The 10,605-nt window shown below is 39.9% G+C and overlaps 1 protein-coding gene across 1 annotated transcript in view; it reads left to right on the forward strand.

The window, feature by feature from the left end:
* Nucleotides 1-10,275, forward strand: part of RTN3 (reticulon 3) — a 109,013-nt gene extending 98,738 nt beyond the window's left edge. Inside the window, exons 7-8 of the mRNA XM_085625912.1 lie at nucleotides 4,823-4,881; nucleotides 8,067-10,275. Of these exons, the coding sequence (XP_085482038.1) occupies nucleotides 4,823-4,881; nucleotides 8,067-8,112 (105 nt within the window). The 3' untranslated portion in view covers nucleotides 8,113-10,275. The remainder of the gene's footprint in view (nucleotides 1-4,822; nucleotides 4,882-8,066) is intronic.
* The last annotated feature ends 330 nt before the right edge of the window (nucleotides 10,276-10,605 follow it).

Raw genomic sequence — 10,605 nt, forward strand, 5'->3', positions numbered from 1 at the left:
ACCGAAGAACGCGGAGGTCAAGGTGGGGCAAGAGGTGGAAGAACGTGGACACCACGGAGGAAGAGATACAACAAGAAATAACTAATATGAGCAATCTCACAGTCGTCAACCTTACCCAGAGAAAACTGTCTGACAATGAAATAAAAGTCCTATCATTGGGACTTACATTTTGTCCCACAAACCACTTGGAATTTACACAAACCAGAATTGACTTGTTTTGCTTTGTGCGAAAACTCAAATTGCACAAATATTTTAAACTACGACCCACCATGAAAGATGTCAAAGGCATCCCGTCAAGAATAACGGCAACTGACGCATTGACCTGCAACGATATCAATGCAGTGGAACTTTTGCAAAATTTAAGCACATCTGATTTGGCAAATACAAGTTTGTCCATGGCAGAAAGGGCAACGAAAGCTGGCATTGAACAAGGGATGCAAGAGAGTCCATTCAAACCCAAATCGTTGTTTGTTCCGCAAATGCCTTTTGATTCAATTGATGTATTCTCTGAAGCTATGGTCAAAGATTTACTGAACTTTAGAGGCAAACAGTACCGTACTACTGGTAGAGACAACCTATCCAAAGAAGCAAAGTTGGCATTAACCAATTTGATGGAAGATAAATCGATCATCATAAAACCTTCAGACAAAGGTGGCAATGTAGTGTTGCAAACAAAATCACAATACCGTGAAGAAGCATTAAGACAACTCACGGATACTAAATACTACATACCGACAACACGAGGAGTATATTTGGAAAGCGTGGAAAAGTATAACATGATTAAAACGTGGAATTCGAAAGGAATGTTGGGTAAAGACGAACATTTGTTTCTAAGGTGTCCTAATCCGGTGACAGCTACGTTTTACCACATCCCAAAGATACACAAGGATGCTGCCTGCCCCCCTGGAAGACCTATAGTCTCGTCACAGGGCAGTCTGACGGAACATTTATCAATGTTCATTGATCATTTCCTCTTCCCCTTTGTGATAGAACTGAAATCGTATATAAGAGACACTAAAGACTTTCTGAACAAAATTTCCGCAATCAATTGGAATTCATCGTATCTAATGATGGTGCTAGATATTACTAGCCTGTACACTTGCATTAATCATCATGATGGTTTGAAAGCATTGCAGCACTTTCTAAATAGAAGGCAGTTGAGATTCGCTGCACACAATGAAATGATCATACAGTTCACAGAATTTTGTCTGATGAATAATATATTTTTGTTTGAGGACAGCTATTACAAACAAGTATCAGGGACAGCGATGGGCACCTGCTTTGCCCCCAGCTATGCGAATCTTTTCGTAGGCTGGTGGGAGGAGCAGGTGCCGAAAACGTACAAGTGTGGAAATCTAACAGGAAGGGTGGTTGAATGGTATCGTTACATAGACGATCTATTCATAGTGTGGCAAGGCAGTATCGAATCTGCTCATGGCTTCATTAGTATCTTGAATAACAACCATCTTAATTTGCAATTTTCAGGCGTAGTTAGTTCAGTGGCAGTGGACTATCTGGACCTGAAAGTTTTTGTAATGGAAGATCAGCTACACACAACACTGCACCGCAAAGATACTGCAGGCAACTCCACCCTGTTTGCCACCAGTAATCATCCGCCGCAACTGATCCAAAGTATCCCATATGGGGAACTATTGCGTCTTAAACGTAATAGCACACGTCCTTGCGACTTTGAAGTGTCAGCACGTGAATGCTTACAGAGGTTTACCTTAAGGGGCTACGACCCTGTTCTATTGAATAACACACTACACAAGGTTAAAAGCATTCCTAGAAAGACTCTGCTTGCCCACAAAAAGAAGCCAGTCAATGAATTAGAGGATAGTGATCAAGGTAAATTTAGGATGATCACTACCTACTCAGCAGAAGCTAATCAATTAAAACGTATACTGAGGAAAAACTGGCATATTTTGAAAACTGATCCGGTACTAAATGATGATATTCCAAACTATCCACAAGTGACATTCAGAAAGGCTAGGTCCTTAAGAGATCATCTAGTACACAGTCATCTTGAGGGAGCATCATCGGTGGTTAGAACCCTTAAGGAAATGAAAGGTTTCTTTCCCTGCGGAAAGTGCAAAGCATGCTCCTATAGTAGACGAGTCCTTTCGTTTAATCTACCGGGAACACAGATAACTAGAGTTATCAACAAATTCATCACCTGCAGTACTCCTTATGCAGTGTACTGTCTTGTATGTCCGTGTAATCTATGGTACATAGGCAGCACTTTGCACCCACTAAAGATCAGGGTATTGGAACATCAAAGGGCAATTGCCAATAAAGATACGGCATATCCTGTAGCTAGACACTATGCCGAGAAACATTCTAGCAATCGAAATCTACTCAGATGTTTTGGTTTAGACTCTGTACCAGACAATGTAAGAGGAGGCGATAGATTGAGAAAATTACGCAGACTAGAATCTCGGTACATAGTAGATTGCCAAACCAAATTTCCGAAGGGTTTGAATAGTGGGGAGGAACTGGCATCACATTTAGGCACATGAGAATGTCATTAGAGAGTAAATGTAGTGTTTCAACTGTAGCATCGGTACTTTTTTGTCGTATTGACAGTAGAGCTATCTCCAACGAACTAACTTGAAAAATGCAATGTATCAGGATTGCTTGATGACAAGGTTTTATAAATTGCATTTAGTATGGTGCACTATAGCCGATACACGGCGTTATGAAATGTTAGATAACGTGATTTTGATTAGGTACCCTTATAATTATGTATGATGAGGTGGCAATGATAGCCAATATATGGCCAAATCTGATGAAATATCTGCCACGCATGGGATGGAGGTCTATATGCTTACTTTGTTAATATTGGGACCCATGACACTCACGTTGCAATGCACTGTCTCAAATTCAAATATTACCTGATTTATAGCCTTGCTCGTGCATAGATGACGGGTTCTCTAATATCTATTGCAGAATCTGTGCTTAGCAACGCTGCGTAGGAGCCGCAGCCAATATATGGCGTAATTTTGTTATATGGCCAAGTGCGTGCAAACATATATATGACTTTTTCTATAACATATTCAATAATTCAATGGTATAAATTGATATGTATGTACCACTTGAAAGAGTTATCATTGCGTATTTAGCAATGGCGGACGTTTATTTTGTTTATGTGCAAGTCCGCTTTCTATGATTGTTGTTTCATGATGACAGCCTTTGCGTGCACTTAAAATGGCGTCCTCCCGGTGTGCGATCAAACACCGAGGAAGGCAATTCGCCGAAACGCGTCTGTTTGATTTATCGGAATAAATAATCTTCTAAACATCTCCCGTGAGTGCCTATTTCCTTTGCGACTGGAGGGAGTTTGAGCCTGGATATATATATATATATATATATATATATATATATATATATATATATATATATATATATATATATATATATATATTCCCCAAGAACCGTATCGGTCGTTATGCTGTATTGCTTTTGTAAATTGGCTATTGTCACAGATGAAAACGTTGTCCCAAATGGCAGATTTCCTACTTCTTTTCAGTTATTTCTTTATTTCAACAGTACTTTTCTTTGCGAAATCCTTGTTGGATCTACGCCGAACCCCTTGCTCAATTCAGATTTTTGTCCACTTACCAGAAATCTATAGATTTTCTGGATTATCCATGGGTTTCACACTGGTTTCCACCTCCAAACTAGAAGTAGGTTGAGAGCACAAAAAATAGGATAGATGGGCTACTGATTTAAAAAAAAAAATGTCAAAACTGCGGTAAAAAATAAAATGTTTTAATTAATTTTTTTATTCAGGTCTGCATGTCCCTGAAGCTGGGACGATAGTGACTTTGGCACATCAAACCTTTTGTTGATGTCATTTTAGGGGGGAAAAACACACAACTTTATCCAGAGCACTTTTTTTCCTATTGTTTTCCCGAGAACTCAAAATGTAGCTATATTTTGCCTATTTATTCCGTCCCGGGACACAAATTTGGCGTGGGTACATCATGTGGGGAAAGAAAAAGCTATGGAGCCCCAAGCGCAAAATAGCCAAGAAAGGGCTCAGCACTGTTGGGTGTGTCTGCTGTTAAGGGATTAAAGCTGTGCATGAATATGGATGCGCCATGGTGTGCTTGTGAACAGCTGCTTTAGTCCGCATGTCCCTTATCACCTCACCTTCTCTGTGACTGCCCTCTAAAACGTGCACTCAAGATCTTAATCATCTGCATTTTCCCCTCCTTTCAGTTTGTATTTTTTACGTGTTTCTGGCCAGTCCTTGCCTCTGCTCTCAATACCCTCTATTGCTCCCTGCTTTTGTCTCAACCCTTTCCAAGTCGTCTTTTTTTTTTTTTTCTTCATCTGGCCGGATGTTCTTCTCCCTACCTCTGCTAATCTCCCAGGCTGAAGTTCACAGTGATGTTGAATTACTTTACTTTTTTACTGGATGAAGTGTCGGGTTCCATGCTTTCTTCTTGAATGTTATGTCCTCAAGTTTACTACCCTGTTCTAAGTCCATAGCTATGTGGGCCTGTTCCTATGTGTACTTATGCCAGTCAAACTTGATTTTGGCTGCTGGCCTTTCTTGTGCAACTGTGTGCCCCTCTCACCTCTTCGTGCATCTGTCCCATTTGCTGTGTTCCTGCATGGTCTCCCTTGCTTAACTCTAGTGCCAACCGAGCTGTGCCTTCAGTGCCCTGCCTCATCCATCTGGACTCTGTGCCCATGTGCCTCTGATACAGGTTCTGTGTTTACAAAAGCCTAGATAACGTTTTTGCTGCGTGAATACTGAAACCGTTGGATTTGTCCATGTATATTAAAATGTTTACATTATTTATTCTTTCAGACGCAGATTGACCACTATGTCTCCATCATTCGTGATCAGAGCAAGGCAATCATAGCAAAGTGAGTATTATCCACTGCAGCACTGAAGATTTAGCTCAAGGTACTGAATCAGTTCAGTAATTGCAATCTTGGAAATAAGTGAAGCAGGCCACATTTAAAATAAGCCTGCTGCAGGTCTTAAATTAAATTGACTGAGTCTGTCCGTTTAGTTTGGAAGATGCACTTAAGGGCCGTAGTCATCTCGGAGTTCCTCCAAATTGAAGTTTGTGCCATAGGTCAGTGGTTTTATAATTCTGGGTTACCTCTACCTCTCTGAGCGGGAACCGATGATCGAGGTGTATTTTGCAGATTAGCTTTTTTGCCAGAGGAAGTTGGATCTACTGAACACTAAAATGCAGTTAAATTTGCAGTGCTAGGTATGAATTTAATTCTTGAAAAGCTGTAGACCAAGATATGATTTTCAGACCTGTGTCAATGCAGACACAATATGGTCTTGGGAGTGGGTTTGCTTATTCTGTACCTCTAGGAGGGTTCTTGAAAATAAGGTAGTGATGGCAGTTGCTACTACAAATGAGTTGCAGGTTTCGAGTAATATAACAGCAAAGATGCTGAAGGTTGGGCTATATTTTCAGAGTTGTGCTGCTGTCTGTGAAAGCTAGTCTAGCTTCCTTTTATTTGCATCTTTTGGAAACTTCTGGCATCTGTGGTGGCTTCAGATACTGCTGATCAAAGTTGCCCAGTTAATCAAGCATTCTAGTATATACTGTCCCTGTTGCAAATTCCTTGACTCAAACATACTTGGAACCATCTCCTAGGATTGCAAAAGTCAAAATTACATGTTGGCATTTTTATAAATCTTTTCTCACTGTGAGGAAAAGAGTCCGATTTAATAGTAGGAGCAAGTGTACCATGGTATTGTTATATCTGATCTGCTGACTGGAGTATGTGCTGCCTGCGCATTGAAAAGGACAAAGTATAGTGCAAGACTTAAACTCTAATCTTAAAGCCTTAGCACCTTAAAAGAAAATTGCAAATTGCTTAAGCAACTTTGCCCCAAAGTCTAGATGACCCAGGAGCAGATCTCCGCTATGGCCAATGTGTGAGTTTGGATTTTAAAACCATTTGAAAACATTATATGCCCTAATGATCCCCACCTTGCCGGTTCCCCAAAACAGACAAGGAAAAGGTGCCACAAGCAGTGAGACAGCATGTTAAGTCATGCCAACAACGAGTTGCTGATTTAGGATGCAGGGAAAGCTGTTTAATCCAGCAAATGTTTGTCCTAGAACAGCCTGTTCAGTCGGGGTGTTTCACCGATTGACTACCCAAAGAACCTTCTGTTCCATAGTGACCTAATAAAATTCCATGTCCCCTAGGAGTTCAATGGATGGAGGGAAGAAAGACTTAACTGGATGAGGGAAAAGGAAATTGCCTTCACCACAGGACTGTAAAGGTGTCTGCTCTTTTATTTGATCAGCGTCTTTTGGGAAGTGGAGGTGGAGCATTCAGTTTGTGGCATTTCATTTGTGTCCTCTGGAAATTCCATGATTACTGACACCCATGGCGGAGTTTTTGGTTCTCGGGCCGAAGCAGTGTAATGAGATGATAGTTCCTGCCTAGAGACTTGAGAGATCTTACCATTTTGAGAAATCAGTGTTATATTGTTTACTGGTTACATCTGTACTGAACATGCAGGGCATTCGGTTTTTAAGTTGTACTTTTGGCACTTACTTTATTCTATTTGGGTGTGCAGCGACCATCTACCCTGAATTCCATCTTGCATGCTAAGGTTATTGACCTTTTGCACAGTTGGCTTAAAGATAAGACCAGTAAGTGTTTGAGATTCCGGTTTCCCACATCAGGCAAAAGCCATGATCGATTAGCTCTAAGGAAGTATTGGACTATTATGGTGTCTGTTTCACCTGATCATTTATTGCATTTTGATGTTGCTTAATGATGACTCAAAAGATACATAATACATACTCTGATTTGCCCAGTGATCATTTAAGTGTTACGTTTTGTCAAATATCGAGGCAATGGCTGGAAGCAGATTATAGACCTTTTTTGTTTTTGTAAAGTGAAAACTAGGGCTACTTATTGTCTATCTGCTGAAAAACCTGATGACACCAATAGAAGGCTGCTGAATGGTGTCCAATAAGATATATCTAAAATGTCCACATTAGTTTTATTGGCATAGAAAATGCCTGCATTTTGGGGTGGTTGGTAGGCATTTTCAACCCAGAGACATGCCCTGTGTGGGTGGCGGCAGCAGCAAACTTATCTGATTAGAAAGAGTGAAGGTGGTTTTTTACCTGAATGATTTGCTTCTAAAGAAAGTCTGCAAGGAAGGAGTTATTTTTACCGCAGCCAACAATAGAACTGCTGTGCATCTTGTAAACCAACAAATCAAAAACTCCCCTCAGTGATTGTTCAATTCAGAAGCAATCATTCACACAACAGTCCCTATGCATTTAGCAATTATCCATAAAGCACAACCCACACTAAATATCAGAATTTTACAAAAAATATACATGGCTTTAATCTAGTATCTCAAAAAATATATTGCTCACATCAGCATAACTCGTGTGCAGTGACAACACATACATCATAAAAAACTATTTTCTAAGACATTACATCTATATAGAAAAACACATCTGCTGTTTGTCTTAAAGTGTCCGTGAATACATTAAGTAGCATGTAGGGATCACTGGTGTACTGTAGATGATGCCCTCAGGTTCCATCATTTAAATGCAGACTGTTTTTACTTGGGGTGACCAAAATATTATTGCAAAAAGTTTGAAGGAAGGCTCTGCGGAGTAAAGCCAGTGATAGGAGATAGCCCTTACGTGTCCAAACTGGGAAGACATCCTTAACCACCCTTTTAGAAAAGGTAAAATAGTTTAGGTGGTATTTGAATGCATCTAGGGGTAAGGAGGAGCAAGTGGGGAAGGCGCATTTAATGACCGCGTGGATCTAAATTGGTTGGTCAAACAATACTTGATTAAAAAAAACAATACTAAAGCATTTACATTTTAGCTTTTACAGTATTTAATTTACAAAAAGCTGAGCATCTCTGGCCAGACAATATTGATGCTTATCAGATTGGGTGGCTTTCACAGTGGAAATACTGGGTTTCTAAGTGAGTTTGTCTTAGTGTACCAGCGTATATAAGCATGTATATAACATACCATTTTCTGCATTGACATAGTGAGGTTATTAATCTGTTACTTTTCTTGTTTTTACAGAGTCCATGCAAAACTACCCGGACTTGCAAAGAAGAAGGCAGAATAACAACCTTTGGAAGAGGGTTGTTTGGAAAGGGGGAGGGGCAGGCCAGGTTTCGACAGTACTAGATCCATTCCTTTGTTAGCAGTGTCCCTTTCCTCACATTTGTTTCTCATTTGGGCTTCTGCTCTGCCCCAGGATTAACCCTAGTGTCACCTGTGGGAATGGACTATAAGTTGAGGATTGGATGACACCTTGTGTTGCTTGAAGCGGAACACACAACATTTTAATCCTATCCATATGCATGCTGCTACTTGCTGGATGGAGTGCCTTTGCTTCTAGTTTTCTGTATGCCAACATTATAGGTGACAACACCATAGAACCGAAAGGGTTGACGATCAAGGCAGCTGCAGACAGTGAACACGTATCGCAGGACAACAAATGTGCATTTGTACTAGAACAGTTGAACATTGCTCATGGTTTTGTGAAGTTTTATGAAGTGTTTTAATTGTTGTGCTTACATGCTGTCATGATAAATTCAAACAGACCATCCTTTTGTGTTTATACACCAGCGAACACCATGTAGTGGCTGGTTTCCTTTCACAAAGCACCTAGCTGTTATGTTCTATCAGTTTGGCTGTAAATAATACCTGTTTGCACAGATGTGGCTTAAGTAACCTACCTAATGTACCCAGCTCCTCACGAGTCTACAGTGATGACAGAGCTGGGAAAACAATTTTACATTTGTGAGAGTGCAAAATAGCTTCATGGATAATGACGTGTTACCCACCTTATATAGGTTTGTTGGCTTTTTATGATGCACAGAATTACTCCTTTTCCAGGGAGCACATAAATTGGTACATTTTTGGGGAGCAACCAATACAAAACCTTTACTCCTTTTGGCTGAGCCCCAGTTAACACAATACAATGGTACGTTTATAAGTAATAACCAGCCACTGAAAAACAGTTAATGGAAGGTGCCGTCCTCTCATCTGCCCTTCTTGGAAATTAATGCTGACCTAGGCCTGATCTGTCCTTTTGCCTCATCCCAATTCTGCTTTAGATAGCGTCTCTTTCAAAGTATTGCCCTCTAGTATTTAATACAGTGATATTGTTTTTCCCCCTATTAATTGTAAAATGTTAACATATAGTCTCTAACTGCTGTAAAGATTCTTATCAAAGAATGAGACTGAAAATCCTGCTAGTCTTCTAAATCCTTAGTTCTTCTCTAATTTGAGGGAGTGGAACTTCCTACATGAATGATAGTAACACAGCTACCAGTCGTTATTCAGAGTAAGATAATCTCCCAAGTTGTACAGAAGGGGCAGTCTTTTTTATTTCTTATTTCAATGGAGTTGAGTTTTAAGCTTGTTAAGTTTCACCTTTTTAAAGTAAGGGATTGTTTGTACGATAGAGCCACTGTCCAAAGCTTCATATTTTTTTTTTTTATCAAGTATCCTTGCAATGCCTTTTTTGAATTTTGATTGTGCACAATGGAACCCTTTTAAAAAAAAAAAAAAAAAAAATTTATTGGCGGAGATGAGGGGTGGTCTCCACTCCATTGCATGTGAATAAAGTTTGGGATGCTATTATGGGGGTTCCAGCAGCTGTGGAGTCTCTTTTTGGAACAAATAGTTAGTTGGCTCATATGTACTAGCTAACCACTTTAGTGCCGCTACATGTAATGCCAGACAAATGTTCTTTGGGCTTCCACAGCTGCAGAGAGAAAAGAACTATGGCGTTGGGGTCCATTATCAGAGAGAATGCAGTCTGCCGTATTAGTCTGAATATGGGACTCTGGTTTGACAATGTTCTTAATCCAATTTGTGCAGTACTAGGATTCTCTGTGTGAGGAAATGACCAAACGGTACTAATATGGAGCTGGGAATAGGTTGCCTTGTTTAACATCATAGTCTGCCCTTTGTCTCCTACCTTTTTATTATTCACAGTTTTCTCCATAAAAATCTAGTTTTCATTCCCTAGATTTTAAGCTTCCCAATACACACTTTCCCCACTCCCTAATGGAAGAAATGCACTGAAGGCCTGTGTTGTCTCTGGTGATTTTTTTTTTTCTTTTGCACTGGAAACTTTTTTGCTCAGCTCTCAAGTCTGTTCTGGTACTGCTGTGTCTAGAATTTCCTTCAGGACAGATATCTGCACCAGACTGTTTATTTCTTTTATTATTAAATAACTGATTGTAGAAAGAGAACGAAGAAACCTTTTACTAAATAAGCTGTGTGTATCTGTATTCTACATGTTTGTTCGTGCAGCAAACTACAGTAGCAGCATTCTATGGAGCTGCAGAATTTTTGGTTTCATGTAAAATTGCATAAATGGATGTGATATTAATAAAAACCAACACACAAACTGGCTGTCTGTTCTTGAAGATCATAGCTGAAATAAGTGTTGTGGGAAAGAGGGCAAGGGATCTTTTAGGCTGATCCACTTTCCAGCTCTTCATGCCCAACAATCGAACTACAAAGATAAAATCTCTCGCTCTACATTAAGGAAACATGCCATGAACTGTGAAGCTTCTGTACTTAAACTTCACAGGCAAAC

Source organism: Triturus cristatus, chromosome 9 (assembly GCF_964204655.1).
Source record: "Triturus cristatus chromosome 9, aTriCri1.1, whole genome shotgun sequence".
NCBI lineage: Eukaryota > Metazoa > Chordata > Amphibia > Caudata > Salamandridae > Triturus > Triturus cristatus.